The following is an 18,862-nucleotide window of genomic DNA, read 5'->3' as shown; positions in this document are numbered from 1 at the left end:
GAATGGTAGTGATACAGATTGTAAAGTTTCTGAAACCTTGTGGGTTGGGAAGTCGATTATGGTGCTATCAACTTTTGCAAAGTTATCAGTCTGAAATATTGTGTATTTAGTGTTTACCTCATGCTGAATTATTAGGAATATTTCCAGGCAAAACACTTCTAGATGAGGTTAAGGAAAAAGTACATTGTACTGTCTTTGTTTAAAAAACATAACAAAACCCCTTTGTGACGATTGCAGACAGCCCAGCAGATGTGTTTTCTGAGTGATGCAATAGCAAAAAAGGTCAGCGCGTGTTTGACTTCCATTCACAAAAGTGTCTTAGGAAAGGGAAATCACAATCGTTATATATCTGTATTGTTTCTGATTATACTGCAGTCAGTTCCAGCTACTTCCTTTCTTCTAGACATTGATACATATTTCCTTTTCAGAAAGTCCTGTAAAGAGTATGGAGAAAAACAGGAAAAAGAAAATAAAAACTTAGAATGATTGTGGCAAAAAGTAGAATTAATATATTTGTCGTTTCAGAAAGTTTAATTAAGATGAGAGAATAGATGCACCAAATAGACATGCTGCTTTTATTGCAATGGCTACCCTTTCAGCACAGGATCGGTATGTGTAACCTCCTACTCGTGTACAGCACCCACAGTGAACCCTTGCATGCTCACCCCTAGAATTAAATTCACAGTGCTTGGTGTGCTCTGTAATCCTTCCTTGCTGTTCAGCACTGATGAGGCCACACACTTGGAGTGTTGGGTCCAGTTTCTGGGCTCCTTAGTATGAGAGAGATGTGGACATAGTGGAAAAAGTCCAGCACAGGGCCATTCAGACAAGGAAGGGACTGGAATCTGTCCTGTGAGGAAAGGCTGAGAGAGCTCAGAGTCTTCAGCCTAGAGAAGAGAAAGCTCAGGGAGGTGTCATCAACGTCTACAAATACCTGAAGGAAGGGTGGAAAGAGGATGGAGTCATCTTCTCAGAGGTGTCCAGTGGTAGGACCAGAGGCAGTGGGGACAAGCTGCAACACAGGAGTTTCCCTCTGAACATCAGGAAATACTTATTTACTGTGAGGGTGAGTGAGCACTGGCACAGGTTGCCCAGAGAGACTGTGGAGTCTCCATCCTTGGAGATATTCAAAAGCCATCTGGACACAGTCCTGGGCAGCCAGCACTAGGTGACTCTGCTTGAGTTGAAGGGTTGGACCAGATAATGTCTAGATGTCCTTTCCAACCACAACCACTTTGTAAATCTGTAAGAAATGTCCAAAGTAAGAAATTGAAACAAGGCATTTGTTAATGCCATTCTGCTTCCAGGTGCCAATGAGGTAGAGAAGTGTCGCCTGTGATTCACAGTGTAGAGCTTGTACCCATGATTGGTTTCTTAAGCTAAGGATGAACCATGGCTCTTTTGGTATTAAAAACAAAACAAAACAAACACAACAGAATAGGAGAAATAGGACATGTAATTTCTCGTAGAGTATCATAATGGCTAGGGCACTAGGCTCTCATCTGAAGAAATCTCTATTCTCATCTGAAGAAATCTCTATTCTCATCTGAAGAAATCTCTATTCTCATCTGAAGAAATCTCTATTCTCATCTGAAGAAATCTCTATTCTCATCTGAAGAAATCTCTATTCTCATCTGAAGAAATCTCTATTCTCATCTGAAGAAATCTCTATTCTCATCTGAAGAAATCTCTATTCTCATCTGAAGAAATCTCTATTCTCATCTGAAGAAATCTCTATTCTCATCTGAAGAAATCTCTATTCTCATCTGAAGAAATCTCTATTCTCATCTGAAGAAATCTCTATTTTATAAAATGATTGTGTAATACAAAACCTTATGCTCTGTTCCCTTCATCCAGTCTTGTAACTCTGTGTTTTGCAAGAGTGGCTCAGCTTTAACATGAAGAAGGGATTGGGAGTGCTGCTGTTGCCACTCTAAGTGGCCCTTGCCTGGCTAGCTAGAGAGGTCTGTTCTGGAAGCCCAAAGATACCGATGTGAATCCACTTTGCCACAGAAAGACGTGAGCCCGCAAACCTGTAAGAGGAAGCCTCTTGCACATTTTAACGAAAGGTGTATTTTCTAGTAGGTTTTTGCGGAGCCTGTTCCTGTAGGTGTACACTACTAAATTCTGATTCTGAGGTTTACAAAAGAATGAAAGGCTCAACTTTCTGGATTGCAATTGAATGTGAAACAAGAACAGCGGCTGAGGCAACTCTGGCCATGCACAGGACAACAGCTTAGATTCTTCAGAGAGACTCCCCCTCCAGGGATAAAGCCCGAAAGGGAAGAGGGGCCCAAGAAAGCTGGTTAATATTAAAGGACCACCTCCTCCAAGCTCAGGAGCAATAAATCGCAACAAAGAGGAAGCTGGTGTGCATATCTCTGGAATTGTTCAAGGCCAGGTTGGATGGAGCTTTGAGCAACCTGGTCTAGTGGAAGGTGTCCCTGCACATGGCAGGGGGGTGGAACTAGATGGTCTTTAAGGTCCCTTCCAACCCAAACCATTCCATGTTTCTATGATTCTATGAAAAATGCCAGGAGGCCTGCATAGATGAACAAATAGCTCCTGGGCAAATTCAAACACAAAAAGGAAGCCTGCAGAGGGTGGGAGCAAGGACAGGTAGCCTGGGAGGAATCCAGAGAAATTGTCTGAGCAGCCAGGGATGACGTTAGGGAAGTTAAAGCCTTGATAGAATTAAACTTGGGTAGGGCAACAAGAAAAGCTTTTATAGGTATGTTGGTGATAAAAGGAAGATTGGAGAAAATGTGGGCCCTCTCCAGAAGGAAACAGGAGACCTGGTTACCCAGGAGATGGAGAAGGCTGAGGTACTCAATGACTTTTTTGCCTTGGTCTTCACCAGCAAGTGCTTCAGCCTCACAGCCCAAGTCACACAAGGCAAAAGTGGGGACTGGGATAATGAAGAACTGCCTGCTGTAGGAGAAGATCAGGTTTGAGACTATCTGAGGAACCTGAAGGTGCACAACTCCATGGGGCCTGATGAGATGCATCTGTGTGTCTTGAGGGAACTGGTGGATGAAGTGGCTAAGCCACTATCCATCATATTTGAGAAGTTGTGGCCGTCCAGTGAAGTTCCCACTGACTGGAAAAGGGGAAACAAAACCCCTGTTGTTAAAAAGGGTAAAAAGGAAGACGCAGGGAATTACAGGCCAGTCAGTCTCTGTGCCCAGCAAGATCATGGTGCAGATCCTTCTGGAAACTATTCTAAGGCACATGGAGGAGGAGGTGATTGGTGACAGCCAACATGGCTTCACTAAGGGCAAATTGTGCCTGACATATTTGGTGGCCTTCTATGGCAAGGTTACAGCATTGGTGGATGAAGAGCAACTGACGTCACCTACCAGGACTTGTGCAAGGCATTTGACACTGTCCTACGTGACATCCTTGTCTCTAAACTGCAGAGACATGGATTTGTTGGGTGGATCACTCAGTGGATAAGGAATTGGCTGGGTGGTCACACTCAAAAGAGTGGAGACCAGTGATGAGTGGCATTCCTCAGGGGTCTGTACCAGGACTGGTGCTGTTTAACATCTTTGTAGGCAATGTGGACACTGGGATTGAGTGCACCCTCAGCAAGCACCTCACCGACAACACTGTTGTTGTTGCTGTGTAGTGCAGTCGACACGCTGGGGAGAAGGGACACCATCCAGAGGGACCTTGACAGGTTTGAGAGGTGGGCCTGTGTGAACCTCATGAAGTTCAATAAGGCCAGGTGCAAAGTCCTGTACAGGGCAATCCCAAGCACAAATGCAGGCTGGGTGGACAATGGATTGAGAGCAGCCCTGAGGAGAAGGACTTTGGCGTGTTGGTGGATGGGAAGCTCAGCATGACCTGGCAATATGTGCTTGCAGATCAGAAAGCCAACTGAATCCTGGGCTGCATCAAAAGCATGGCCAGCAGGTCGAGGGAGGTGATTCTCCCCCTCTACTCCACTCTCATGAGACCCCCACCTGCAGTGTTGTGTTCAGCTCTGGGCCCCCAATGTGAGAAGGACATGGACCTGTTGGAGCAAGCTCAAAGGAGGTCCACAAAGATGATTATGGGGTGGGAGCACCTCAACTATGGAGACAGGCTGAGAGAGTTGGGGCTGTTCAGCCTGGAGAAGGCTTTGGGGAGACCTTATAGCAGCCTGCCAGTACCAAAAGGGGGCCTACAAGAAAGCTGGAGAGGGACTTTTTACAGGGGCACAGAGTGACAAGACAAAAGGGAATAGTTTTAAACTGAAAGATTTAGATTAGATATTAGGAAGAAATTCTTTACAGTGAGGGTGGTGAGACACTGGCACAGGTTGCCCAGAGAAGCTGTGGATGCCCCATCCCTGGAAGTGTCCAAGGCCAGGCTGGATGGGGCTTTGAGCAACCTCATCTAGAGGAAGGTGTCCCTGCACATGGCAGGGGGGGTAGGAACTAGATAATCTTTAAGCTTCCTTCCAACCCAAACCATTCTATGAGTCTCTGTGTTTCACTGGTAAAAACATGGAGAGCTCTGAAGCTGGTTAAGAGTTTTGATGACTTAGCTGTCCAAAGAGGCCTCATGACACCAATCAGTGATTATTTTCAGAGGATTAAAATCAATGAAAAGGACCAAAACTGAAATGAAATACAAGAGTAAGGGGAAACAGTTACAACAATGGAGGGGTATCAGGTCAGTTCATTAGCGAGGTACCTTGATCAGTTTAGCAAGATGATGGTGTACTTTGATGAATGCCGGAAAGGAGGAATATGTGTAATGTCACTGATGTCAAACTTCAGAGCTTGGGTGGTTTCACACACTGCTCCAGAGTGTCTGAAGAGTGTGGTTCTGACACGTTGTCATCACTTAAAGTAGAAAGTGGTGAGAGGCATTGCTATGAAAAGTAAGGTGTGGTATTAAGCTGCTGGGGAGAGGTCTAGAGCAGTGATATTGAAAAGAAATAAATACTGTTGTCTTGGCTGCATTATCGCTGTTAGCAGTATCACCTAATACTTGTCAACATATTTCTGGTAACATTGCTATCAGTCTAATTTGCGTATCTCATGCTGGGACTTCTAGCACCCCCCACCCCCCATAATTTTAGGTAGAGGTTGTATCCCAGCTATTTAGCATGAAGTTTGTTGCATATGTAGGAAAAAAATACTATAAGCATGTGTTAGCACAGGACATTCCTAGTTACACCTTGTTTAAAAGAGCAAATCTGAGTCTCTCGGCTTATTTCCAAGAGATAAGAAATGTGCTACACTTTTTACTTCTGTAGCTACCATCTTAGTCCTCAGCAGTGCTGGTTTATGCACCATGTGATGGAAAAAATGTTTGTGCTCCACTGCACAAATTAACCAACAACCACTGTTCCCAGGACTGTGCTGGCAGCTCTGTAGAAATCATCAATAGTACTGTTAAGCAGGAGAGGAAGCTACCGACAAAGAGGCATGTTCTGTTCAGCTTGATTGTAAGCATAAAGGAAGGGAAAACTACAAACTTTAGAAAGCCTTTATGAAGACCTAAACTATATTTTATTAGGTTATCTCATACGAAGACCTAAAAGCGCCAACAAATTATTATTAAAAATACTAAATATTAATAAATCATGTATAAACTAAATAAGAAACTTATTTTTATATGTTATTGTAAAATAGTAGTATTTTACTTAAATGGGGTTTATGGAAACAAATAAAAGAAAGATAAAATAGCCAACATCCTGTCCTATATAATGAATTTTGCTTTAAAACTTTTCCTATCTGATTAAATTTGAGTGAATAGAAGGGTAACTGATTTTCTAACATCCATAAAAATCATGAGACTAATAACAAAATGCACTAATGGAAATAATGCCCTTATTATACAATATTTCTAAGACTTTAAAGTATGAGCATAAGATATCTTACTTTGGTGCAGTATGATATAAGCCATGATAGAAGATATACAGCCTGATATAAGCATTGCAAGATACTTTTCAATATCGGAGTATAAACTATGGCATGTAACTACTTGAGAAATACAACTTACAGAGGGTATTGCAAATAGTGCCATAGCACAGGTCGATTAATGCATAGACACATTCGTGCTTAAAAACTATGTTCCCGTGGTTTAAGTATTCATCTAAGATGCAAAAATCAGAAATTATGACGTGTTATTTCTGGAAGCCTCTAGATGTATTTTTGTATTTGCCCCTGTTCTCAGATTTTGTAGACATATCTCGTTCCTGCAAATAGCTGTACCTGCAATTTATATAGATGCCTACATTCTGCTATAGTAATGTCGTACAGACTGCCAGAGACACTCATGTCTTGTGTACTGGGCATTTGGTGTATGCTTAGCAGGAGTTTTGGTGCTTTGATGTGGTCAGTTTAAGATCTGAGTCAACTAAAACTTGCAAATACAGTGATCTTTATGTGTTGTTAATACTTGTATGGACTTTTCTCACAAAGCAGAATGAAAACATCTCTCTCTTCTCCCACTGTGTCCTTCCTGTTTCCACAGGTGTCAGGCTTCGCTCTTGTATTTGCTCAACGTGCAGATAACTGATTTTCCCACATACAAACTAGCTTCCAGTTATTGGATATATGTACTGTATATTGCATCTCTTTCGGTATCTATATGCATACCTCATAGGTAGAAGATGATATTATTGTGTATTTTTAGCATTCTAGAGGTGACAATGACCATAAAATCTTCCTGAAACTAAATCAATGCTTGTTTAGAGAACAGAAACAAGGAATCAATTGAACAGAATGCTTCTGCGGGCATTCCTACAGGTATTCTCTGGCCAGCTCTCTGAGAACCACATCATGTACATCTCCATTGATTATTTTTCTTTTGCTCGATTCCTGTTCTTCAGAAAATAGTTTGCTGAGCAACTTGCATTGGCCCTGTCCTATTGTATGCCTTGAGATTTTGTTGGCAAAAGTTTTCTCTCAGCTACTACTTCTTGCTGCTTTTCTTAGGAAGAAATCAGTTTATTAAATCAGTAACCAAGGGTTTATAACATCAAAAGAAGCCATTCTATATCTTTTGCAAGTGCTGCATCTGATTGTAAGTACATGGACAGTGCCAGTTATTGGACCCGCTTACATAAGTATGTCTTGAAACTACAGGTGTTTACACAAGTAGAATAGAGATAATACTTCTCACTTAGATTTTAGAAGGAAGGAACTTTGAAGCAGATAGGTAACATGAAATAGCCAATGTCAAACATGAAGTCTGTGCAGGCAGGTATTGAATAGGGTCTGCTGACATCTGGAGAGAGGCAGAGAGAGTATTATGTTTTATTTAAAGTGCGATTTTGATAGTCTTGAAGCAACTTGTGAACTAGACGCAGACTTGCTAAGTAATTTTGGCAATGAGCGATAAAATTTTTGGTCAGCAAAATGAAGTTGTGATCTTGCTTTTAGTCAGCAGCCTGTGGTTAAAGCATTCACAGAAGTATGTTGGATTACCAGGCTTAATCCCTTGCCTTGCTTGAGAGGATTTATACCTATGCTTTCAACTCTCAAGAGGTTTTCCTGCCTGCCACAAAATAAGAGGAGAGAGATGCACAGTGCTTAAATTCTCCTCCTGGTGCCATTCTACTTCATATAATCAAGCATTCACTGAGACCAGAACACAGCTGACCCGTCATTTAAATACTGCCCTAATTACCAGACTAGAGAGTCTCCTGCTGGTTTTTTGTCCCATCTGTCTCAGATGCTGTCTGATCTGGAATACGGCAATCTTTGCAGGAAGAAATAAAAAAGTACTACAGAATAGTCTTTGCACATGGCTAGGGTATCTGGGTAGAGCAATAGTTTCAGGTTTTCCCTGGGCCGTATATGAAATGGGATTGCAGTTTCTTTGCATGAAGTCATGGTAACATGAAAGACATCACGTCTCTGTCTCACTTTTTTCATGTGTCCAATCCCACTGAATGCTTAAAGTTAACTGGTTTGTTAAATGCTGTGCTAACAGTGCCAACAGAAAATGGTATTCTGAGAACAGAGTTTTGATATGCATATTTGTTTAATTAAGTATTCATAATACTAGTAGCATTTATAACATTGGTAATATTGAACTCATCTTCTTACCTTTCAGTAAGCTGTGTTAGAAATTTTGTTTTGTGATCAACATCCACCTGACACCAGTACTAGTTTTCCTTTTCACTCAAAACTATTACAAATGCTACATAATAATTTTAAATTAGACTTGATCAAAATATATGACACAGCTTAATGCCTAGTGATCTGAGGAGTTGTGTGAAAGTTGAGGGCATAAAGATCCAGATTAAGAAGAAAAAACCCTTAGATGCTTGCAATGAAATTTAAGCAAAATTTAAATCCAAGTCCATAGTTCAGAAGCTGAAAATCTCTATTCGCCTGTCATTTCAGTATCAGCTATGCCGTATGTATAGATCAACATATAGCTTGAATGTACTTAAGAGAAAGAGCTGTTGGGTTCCATGAGTGGTTTTGTCTTTGCGTTAATGTGTTGGTCAGTGTGAAAATATAACTACAGAAGAAGACCTAGCTTCTTGCTCACCATATCTGCTCTTTGCCCAAGTTTACTGTCTTTATTGTTCAGAAAAGACAGTAAGAATATACTAGAATTATGCTGGGTTTATCCCTAAAGAGGAAACACAAGGGTGCTACATATGGATGCTGTTTTGGCTTCTGCAGTCAGCATAACTTACACAACAAAGTCAGGATGTGCACACATGTGCAGCTCTGATCTCTGAAGGCTTTGCACCGAGCTACCTACAGTGGTTAAGCACTTGCAGGGTATGGGCGGCCTTCACTTCAGAATTTAATTTGAGGATAATGCGGTTGCTAGCAAATGAGAAGTTTTCCAAAAGTTTGTATATTACTGATGGTACATATGAGTCACAAAGAACATGGAGTGACTTTGATAGTGCTGGGAGAGTTTGCAGGCTAATAACGAAATACTCTTCTCACTTGAAAACTAAAATAATGAAAATTATTTTGATGGGCTAAAACTAAATGTCATTTTTACAAAGATGCTTTTGGAAGAGAGCCACATCCTGAGCATGACTCAGCGAAGGCTGTGTCATGCAGATGGCAGAAGGGATGAGAAGCACTCCACAGCCGAGGCTTTTCATTGTTGTTGTCACTGCCATTATTGTGAAGCAGGCAACCTTGTACCCCTTCTCCTACACATGTAATAAAAGATGCACTTCTTATGGAGGTGGAATGAAAAAGGTGTAATTAAGTGCTTGCCTAAAGATATGGTTACCTTGATCTCCATCAACAACAATTTAAGTGTTCACAGAGTTGAAACCAGTGTCAGTAGACAACTTTTCTGCAGCTTTTGCAGGAATAAGGCTTTAAAGTGACGGAATGAGGCCTTTTTGACACATTTTATATCAATGTAAAAAGAGTTACTTTAACTAGTTTTGATATTATTACTAAAGCATAATGGATAGGAATGTGGTCTTTGAGACTTTATGTTCAATGAGTGCTTACAATAGAAATTAACTAATATAAAAGTATTAAAATCATTATTGACATATTTAGTATGTCAAATTGCGTGTATAAAATACACAGCTACAACTGTTTGAAGAACCCCATGTTGCTAGCTCTTAAATTTGGAGAAATAATCTGCTAATCCTTGTTTCAAAGAGATGGCAAGTGAAAGCGACCAGAGCTCTAAGTGGCGGTGTACAGTTTTTATTTAGAAGGTCTCTGAATAATTGATTGTGCCACCATACACATGCATAATGTAACATGGATCTGCTAAATGCAGTCCACAGAAAACACTGTGGATTATAGTTAGGGGAAAAAGTAGGAAAACTGAAGATATGGCACAAAATTAAGTTTTAATTTCATTTAAAAAAATATTCCTCCTTAAATGAAGCATCTAGTAGCAGGAAGTCCATTCCGTCAATGTGCTCTTAAGAGTCATCTGAGCCCATTAGAACCCAATAAAAATTTTGCTGACTACTTTTCACATGAAAGATGATTCTGTCCTAGTTGGAAGTTGATTCATCTTGAAATAGGTCAGTTGTGAGCTCCTTCTGTGTTGGAGAAAATTATATCAGCCATGGCTTTCTGAGTGCATTTCCTCTGGAAAGGAAGGAAGATGTATTAGAACAGTAATGTAGAATTCCTTGTGTCTCAATTAATCCAGATAAAATTTGTTCATTTAACAAACACATGAGTGTTTGGTTTTTGTTTTTCCCCTTAATGTTGCATATTACCTTTACAAACTTAGCCTGGAAGCTAAAATTAAACATACGTAAATCACAGCATAGCTTGAAGTGGCAGCTTGCAGAGATTCTAGCAGTAGGCTTGAGCGATAGTGTTTTCAAAACTGTTTTAAAACAAATATTACCATTTTGTTGTATATAACCTTTCTTCTTTTTTATTGAAGATGGAACGTGGAACACTGAACCTCAGAAGATAGTTAAACTGGGGGTTCTGCCTGTTAGAAGTCTGCTTGTGATGGAGGAGACCATTTGGGCTGCATGTGGTGGACAAATTTTTATAATCAGCACTGTGACACATTCCATAGAGGTAAACGCTTTTAAAAGCATTGCTCACATACTATGCTACAGGGTATAAGTGGTGAAATTTCAAACATTGAAATCTGTTTGAGAAGCTTCATGTTTCAGGAAGTTTTTCATGAAGTATTGTTTCAGTTCTGTTAAATTCCACTCCCTGCAGTTTGAAATTCTCCGCTGACGTCTCACTAGATTTCAGTTTGCTTCCATTTTCCTCCAGGTTTCCATAAAGTGCTTGGAACTTGTAGAATATTTGGGGCAAAAGGTTTACTTAAAAATGAGATCTGAGGAAAGGCAGCAGAGATATGGGTGCCTATAGGAATTGCCTGTTAATTCCAGAAGAAGGTTTAATTAAGAGACTGCTTCTATATAGTTAGATGTTACTTGTGATGATTTCATAGGATGTTTCTTCAGAGTTTTGCTTCTGAGTGGCCTACAAAAATTTGCTTTGTATAAGGACATTTTCCAGTGAATAATGATACAAGAGTCAGACTTTCTGTAAGGAGAGAAGAGCGTTAAGGATTCAAGCTCATATTTGTGACCACATTTTTCCAGAAAACATTAAGCATTCATTTCTGTCAAAACGGCAGCCTCTACCAAAAGAATGCCTTAGTGGTCTAAAGTTTGGAGTTGATGAAACATTAGGAACTAAGCCTCTCCTTCAGCCTTCAATACAGTTACACGGAGTTGCATGATGTTTACAGCCATGAAGTTCTTTCAAACAGGAGTCGTGATGAGCTCACAGCCTCCTCCTTTGTGTGCTGCTTTGTTGCTTTTTTGTTTCATTGATGAACGTGTTTTCTCCCAACAATCGTCTATTTGGTACAATTGATTCTGTGAGTCATTGTCATGGGTTTGCAGGGAAATAGCTAACATCCTAATTTCTTCTGTCTTTATCTGTTCTTTCTGGGTGATTTCTTTATGCTCAGATCATGCATTTTCCTACTTTGTTTTTCTTTAAGGCTTGTTTTGTTGATAGTTTAAATGGTATGATGAGGGAAAGATTTTGGAAGGGTGATTTGAATAGGTGCTTGAAATGGACTTTTGTTAGTATCACTGAGGGGCAGAGTAGACTTTGGGACACATGGTTACTGTTCTACAGACTTTGATGAAGAATCTCTCTGATTCTTACTAAGAAATACTTAGCAACGGTAAGAGCTCACAGCCAGGCTGTTCCTGTGTGACGCTGCTTACATACAGCCAGGTCTCTGTAAATAAGTTTGGCAATTCTAGTCTAATTCTACCACAAAGCTCTTCCTATATCAGGTGGTATGGCTGCAGTTTGGGCTATGCTGTGCTGTTTTGACACAGGAGAACAATACCAGTTAGACAAGCTTTGAGGATTAAAGAATGTGTAAAGCTTACTTTTATCAAAATACAGTGTAATATAACCGATTGCATATTGAAAACAGAAGTTCAGAGACAAAATAACAAATATTCTGTCAATATCTCTCAGACATGGTAGTTCATTTTTCAGCTGTTACTACAAGTTTTCCTACAAAGCATCTCAGAAGGTTTCTTTTCATTTCCAGAGCGCTTTGTAAACTAACCCATCAATTGTATTCAGAGCTCAGATCCACTGGCTTTTATAGCTATAATTAATATACAGGCAATGAATGCTGCAGCAAACAACGTATAAGAAATCGTGCAACCGAAATGGTGTGTATGGGCTGAATAATGTTTTCTTGACATGGATAGTTTTATTCTAGAGCATGATGATTTTCTGTATGATTGGCCTGAGGGTCATCTTTTTTATTCCACAGAAATATACATGCTGTAGCATGTCATCTTCCTCATAAAACTGTGAACAAATAATTATTTTTTCTGTTGCCTCCTTGCTGGTACTAAGATGTACACAAGTACTGATCCTGTTCTCTTCCTCTCACCGGACTAAACAGCTCACTAACGTTTTCACTGCTGTTACTTGCTCGGTTACCTGGCTTGTTTTAATAACTTCCTGTATTTATATTTCCAAAAGTGATCTGCTATGATGTGCATACCTTGTTCATTGGCAATATTGTTTCAGTATTATATTATACACGAGGCAATTTAGACTCTGTCTATAAGGAATATTTTAACAATATCAGCAGCTGAATACATCTGAGCTACCTTTTACTGTGCAGAGCAGAAGCTTTACTGTATGAAAGGAAACAGCAGCAAGGAAATGTTTGCTCTCCTTCTCTGCCCTCTCTTGTTGAGAGTTAGTAGTAATGGTTTGACCCAAAATATTTTGCATAATATTCATCTTTGCTCTGTCAACAGGAATCCAAGTGTTTCACAGGGCTCAGTTGTTTGTTGTTCTTCCCTCTTTGCTGAACTCCTTTATATCTCCATATACTTCAAATTACAGCTGCTTGTTTGTTCATTGCTTTCTACTATCATGCATGCATATTCTATGCTCTGTGTCACGTATGTTACCTACAAAGACACCTGACTGTTTTTTAAGGCCATATTTGTACAAGCCCATGAGCTTATTCAAGACCATTTTGTAAACTTTGTCCTTGGTGAGGCACTCCCTGCTTCATAGGTAACTCATCGTTAACTGTCCCTGTATTTGCTAAGTGCAAAGTACGTTATCCTTGAAAACAATCTCATTCCATGCCTCCTTGCTTTAAGATTCTTATTTGAGCTTTTTTTAAAATAATTATCAGTAAATGAGGAGATGTGGTATTCTGTATATTGGGTTTGGATGTTATTCCATTTTCCTGCCTCTTTATTTTCCCCTCTGATATGGATAAGATTCAATTCACTTGTTTTAATGATATGTTACTGTAATAGAATGTTTTAGGAAATGTCTTATATTGGCACAGTGCCCCAAACTGGCACAGTGCCTCATTTTCTTGGCAAGAGACATGAGAAATGCATTGACTGCTGTTATACGTTAATTACATACTCTGATACTCTTCCTCTGAAGAAGAAATTTGTCCTGAGTCTTGACCCTAGATCCAAGACTTGTATTTCTGTTGGGTATAGACCTTGATCCCATAGTGATCTCTATACCTGTAGAACCTTATGCTCTGTAAAGGCAGTAAATGCCAAGTGTATTTAAGAATAAATTCACCAATTGTATGACATTCCATCTTGGTTTGTTTTTCCTTGTTTTTAAAAGTTGACTAACTATACCAGAGTTACTCTGAAATGTTCAGCTGAATAAAAAAACCCAAATGAAAATCCCTATACATGAACATATGTTGCCTGAGTACTCTTAACTTCTTTAAAGTAATAGAAGTCATTTATTTTACCTTGTGGACAATGATACCCATTATGCACCTCTCATGAATCTTGAGAAATTGTGGTTCAGTGCTTGGCGCAGCTGTTTGGTGCACGTGTGCACGCCCTCAGAGAAAGACTCCAGCTATGTCCCGCGCTGCTGAGACAGCAGTGAGCTATGTTGGGGTGGGCAGGAGGGCTGCGGCATCCAGAGTGTGTTCTGCAGCTCTCCTGTCGCTAGAGTTTGAATGAGAGAGCCTCCGGGGAAAAAAGCTGGGCTCTGAATAGAGAGGAATGTAGGTATGAAAACTAAAAGAGAAAAGTAAAATGAAGGGCATTTTTGGGGTGGGTTTGTTTGTTTGTTTAAGGGAATAAGACATTTTTGTCCCTTTTTATCAGTACTTGCTATGAGAAGAAAACAACTAAGGAAAAAGACCAGCTATTGGCTTTCAGATAGACTTGTAATTGAAACAGATGTCAAAGCTATCCTCTGTACAAAACCCTACACATTTGTGAAAGAATGTACAGGTTTGGGGTATGTTCCTGTTCCGTGTTAGGAGACCCTTTGAATGAGAAGAATAGTTCTTTTTACGTGCTCCTTATGGTGTTGACAGTGTTACAGTTTTACTTCAAATGTGTTTACGTATTTCAGCAGACAGCTGTACGAATGGCAGGACAGAGTGGGAGTATAATGAGTTGGCTGGTGAAAATGGAATGTGACAAAAATGCATGTACAAGTTGTTTACAGTGGCACCAAAAGAATTGTTAGCTGTGGTCAGACCACTCCAGAGAAATTCCATTTCTTATGACCTGCTTCATTCTTCTAATTTCAAACAGTGCAAGTTGCTGGTCAGGTTCACTTCAGCAACGCTGGATCTGTCCTTGAGAAGTTTTCAGAGGTCAGGTGGTCGTCAGTATAGGGATGTATGAGTCTGTAAACTGAGTTAATATTTTAAAATCCTTTTTGCAATGAAACTTACATGATAAGAATAACAAGAAATCTAGTCATAAGAGCTGTTTCTACCTTTGAAAGATGTTGTTCATGGATGAATTCTTCTGTTGAATAAATCGTATGATTTTCAAATTGTGTGTATTATTTAGTAAAGAATGAATAGAGGTTGCTTGAAGAAAACAGTGAACATAAATGTGCCTGCCAGAGGCGCTTACCTTGCATTCTGCAGTGGTGGTGTTTGAAGAGTCAAAAGGTACCACAGTAACACTCAAAAACTGAACCCACTGTCTAATAGTTGAAGAGAAACTTCTCTGTTAATTTACTTAAAACTGAAATTTTCAAGAATAGTGTTAACAAATGAAAAGAAAAAAAAAATCCCCTTATCTTTAAACAGCCAGCGTCTCAGTGGAAATTACTAATTAATGGGGTATTAAAGTATGAAAAGAAAATTAAGTGCCTACTAAGTATAATATCAAAAGTTACACTTTGTGAAAGCTTAAACTTGTATTCTTTATCTCTGATCTTAGCCTGTTTGTGAATTTAGATGGACAATTTGAGTATTATATCTATAACCCTAATAAATTCAAAACATAACTGTCTTAAGCTAAGAGCTTATCCTGATAAATATGTAATTTAGATTTTGATGGAAAATGACCAAAACATAACTCATAACTGTAATGCACGGAAAATTTAAGTGTACTTTTCCAAGAAGCAAGGGGGTACTTTTGCATTTTGTCTGCATAGGTAATTAAGAGTATATAATATGTAGTGTGAATATTAGAGCAGATATTTCCTTCCATATCCCTCAGAGAGATTTGTATACAAGGAACAGTTCGTCATTTATTTAGGCAAGGAATTTTTCTGTATATCAGAATAGCTCTCTGTATTTAATAATAGCTGGCACAACATTAAAAGGCTGTGTTTAACTTCAGGACATAACTGGAAAAAAAATATCCCTACTTCTTGTTAATGATTAAAGAACTTTACTACAGCTTTATCTCACATGTTAACAGGGGCCTGTAGAGAGGTTCTGGCCTTCCTGGAGCCTTGCAGAAGTTGTAACTGTGAAGGCTTAGATCAAGGAAAAAGGTCTATCCTCAATGTCTTGTATTACTCGTCTTCAGAAGGAGGATTTTGGCCTTTCTAATGGGAAGCATCAATATTTTGAAGGACAGCAAAGCAAAAGAGCTAATGTTTGTGAAATTCAGAAGTGTCTACATTGAAAAACAAGCCACAGTATTAAGGTTTACATTGTTGTGTGTGTAGTTGAGCAAATACTTGTGTATTTATGTTCATAAACGCCCTACTTTCTAAAGATGATTTTTTCCTCGACTGTTATCATTATTCTGAAAATATCTCCTAACAGAACAGAAGAAAAATATTTTTTATCATTTAAAGAGGAATTCTGCTGTAGATAAAAGTAACATAATAGGAAAAAATCTGCTCACCCCCAGGAACCTCATCTGTGGTAGTTTTCTCAAAGGAGTATGAATAAAGAAATACAAAATCCTTTTAAGTCTGAGCTGTTATGAGTCCCTGCTCATGTTATCAGCATGTTATCAACCCCTGCCATGCAATATTATTAATAAACACAATATGTAAGTTACTGTGACTCTATCATCAGGTAGAACTTTGGCTCAAGAGCTGAGAGTCCTTCCATACTAATGATGGTGTATTAAAAAAAAAAAAAAAAGTAACAGGAAAATCAAAACATCGTATGCAGAGGCACATATCCTGAGCAAAGGAAGAAGAGGAAAGAAAAAGCTAGCTTTGTCCTTCACATGGAGGACAGATGCAGTGCCTCCAGTGAAGAGCTGATAAGGAAGGTTGGATGATGTTTGGTTGCATCTCCCTACAGAGTCCTTGTTTTTCTTACAGAGCCATTTTGAAGCCCATCAAGAGGAAGGGATGGTAATCTCCCACATGGCAGTTGCTGGAGTGGGAATCTGGATTGCCTTCACGTCTGGATCTACACTTCGCCTGTTCCACACTGAGACACTGAAACACCTCCAGGATATTAACATTGCCACACCTGTTCACAACATGTTGCCAGGTAGCTGAATCACATCATATAATAACATTTCTCTTTTGTCTTTGTCACTATCGTTCTCCAGAGTGTTACAGATTAGGCCAGAATCAGATCTGTCTTGGACTTTGAGTCTGATAACTGTCTCATAACTATTTGCTTTAGTTAATCACAGTCTGTTGCCTGCCCAGAAGAACATCCTATGTAGCAAACTGGTTGAGTAGCAGCTCTCCTCCTTAGAGTTTACAAATGTAATTATATAGATAAGCAGGTGGATTCTTCTATTTAGCCTTTTGCGTGTGTGTGTGACTGTGAGGCAGTAGGACAATGCAGTCTGCTATGAAAATGTGTTTGCTTTGCAGAGTTTAGGATTTGCTCTGGAGCTTAGTATCAAAGTACGTGATGGAGGCACTTAGACTAGGATCCAGACCAAAAAACGCTTGCTTAATTTTAGTTACAACAGTTGTCCCAGTGGACTCAGCTGAAACTCACACATTGCCATTTCAGAGTATGACCAGTGTTTTGCTAATGGGAGTTTTAATTTGTCAAATTAGAAGGTTAGTCTTATAAAAAAGTTAGTATTATAAATAAAGAAGGAACCTGTGGTTGTTAGGATAGCGTTTAACAGATCTTTAAGTGTTTTAAGACAGGTCTTCAATCATCTGCAAATCATCACTGTCACAGACAGTTGTCATTGGCCTGTATCAGTTTTGTGAGTGAGTGGTTAGGACCTCCGCATCAGCAAGTACATCAGGTGGGAGCTGTGGCAGTGCTAGGAGAAGAGGCAGACAGAAAAGGGATACTGGCATGGCTGAGCATGAGGTGTCCACAAGGGGCCAACAGTTATTTCTGTCTCTCCCTGTTTATAGACTGCAGTAGTCTGAGCTTCTGTAGTTTTCATGGGCAATGTGTGCACCAGCTTTATTGCTTGGTTTCTAGCAGAAACCAGTTCTTCCTGCACTGATGTTATGTTCATATTCTTACAAGACTTCGGTATAAATCTTGCATCAAACGTGTTTCACGTCAGTCTCAGTCTTCTTATCATGTTTTCTTTCAGATGGTATTAGCTTTGCAATAAAAGTCTATTTTAAATTGTCTCCATTTATATCACGTTCTAGACAGGTCGTTTTTAACATGTGATGTTTGACTGTAGCTCCAACACTGAACAGCAGCAAAAACGGCCTGCCTTTAAATAGGTCATTTAATTGAATTCATCATAGTTATACAAATAAATCAAGACCAGTTGTAAAAAGAAGATTAACTTTTAATATGTGCTGCTGTTTATAGCAGTGGGGGAAAGGGGAAGTAACGGCCTCCCTTTTATATGCAGAAAATATATATAAATCTTCCAAAATTTAGCTTTAGTGTTCATTGCCATGGTAATAAAACTGATGTAACATAATAATTTTTTTTGTAAAAGAGTTCTAGCTAATTATATCTCCTTGTTGTCATTCTTACCCATTTTAGTTCTTTTTTTCTCAGTGTTTTCACAAAAAGCACGCCGGTGAATGGAAGTGGAAATTTATTTCAGGAGTAGAACATTACTGCAGCAAATGTTCCAAGGGAGAATCCATTCTAAAAATTAAATGAATTTCAATTATTTAGCAACAGCTCTTGGGCCTGTTTATATGATTCCAATAATGCTGCAACAACAAAGGCTAAAAGAGGAGTAGGAGGTTTACATAATAAAGCAGCAGTGAGGACCTTTTAGAAGTAAAAGCAACCAAAGAATAAGTCAAGCTCTGTGTAGTATATACTGAGATTAAAAAAGAAAAAAAGAGTGAAACAGAAAAGGAGTGAAATAGCTGTGTATTTACAAAATATGTATATGCCTTTACTGAGGATTTTTAGGACTTTTAGTGTTAAAGAGAACAGCTGTGTTTGTTTTCTGAACAGGAATAGGAGCACTTCAATATATAAAAATAACAGACAAGTAAAAATTCAACTGGTATTGAAATGAGAGGGAAGATATTTGTGTAAAAATATTGCTAAAAGTCTTATGAAGAGAGATTAAAAAGGCAAGGATCTGATATAACTTCAAAGAAGCTGGACTCTTCTGCCAAGATTTTAGGAGAAAGAACAGTATGCAGTGTTGGCCTGATAGGCTGGCTACCTGGAGATGTCGTCTTTGTCTTTGTTTAAAGCAATGTAAATGAGCGGAATGCTACTCCATGAAGTTAATGAACTTATT

General features: G+C 39.1%; 1 protein-coding gene across 4 annotated transcripts in view; it reads left to right on the top strand.

Moving 5' to 3' along the window:
* ARHGEF10 (Rho guanine nucleotide exchange factor 10) overlaps positions 1-18,862 on the top strand; it is a 118,523-nt gene that overhangs the window by 88,371 nt on the left and 11,290 nt on the right. For all 4 annotated transcript variants that reach the window (XM_080387731.1, XM_080387729.1, XM_080387730.1 and 1 more), the window contains 2 exons: positions 10,354-10,496; positions 16,524-16,698. In XM_080387731.1, coding sequence (XP_080243857.1) covers positions 10,354-10,496; positions 16,524-16,698 — 318 coding nt within the window. The remainder of the gene's footprint in view (positions 1-10,353; positions 10,497-16,523; positions 16,699-18,862) is intronic.

Source organism: Falco punctatus (assembly GCF_963210335.1).
Source record: "Falco punctatus genome assembly, chromosome: 5".
In the NCBI taxonomy this organism is placed as follows: domain Eukaryota; kingdom Metazoa; phylum Chordata; class Aves; order Falconiformes; family Falconidae; genus Falco; species Falco punctatus.
The sequence above is the reverse complement of the archived record's forward strand: the minus strand, read 5'-3'. Positions and strand labels throughout refer to the sequence as shown.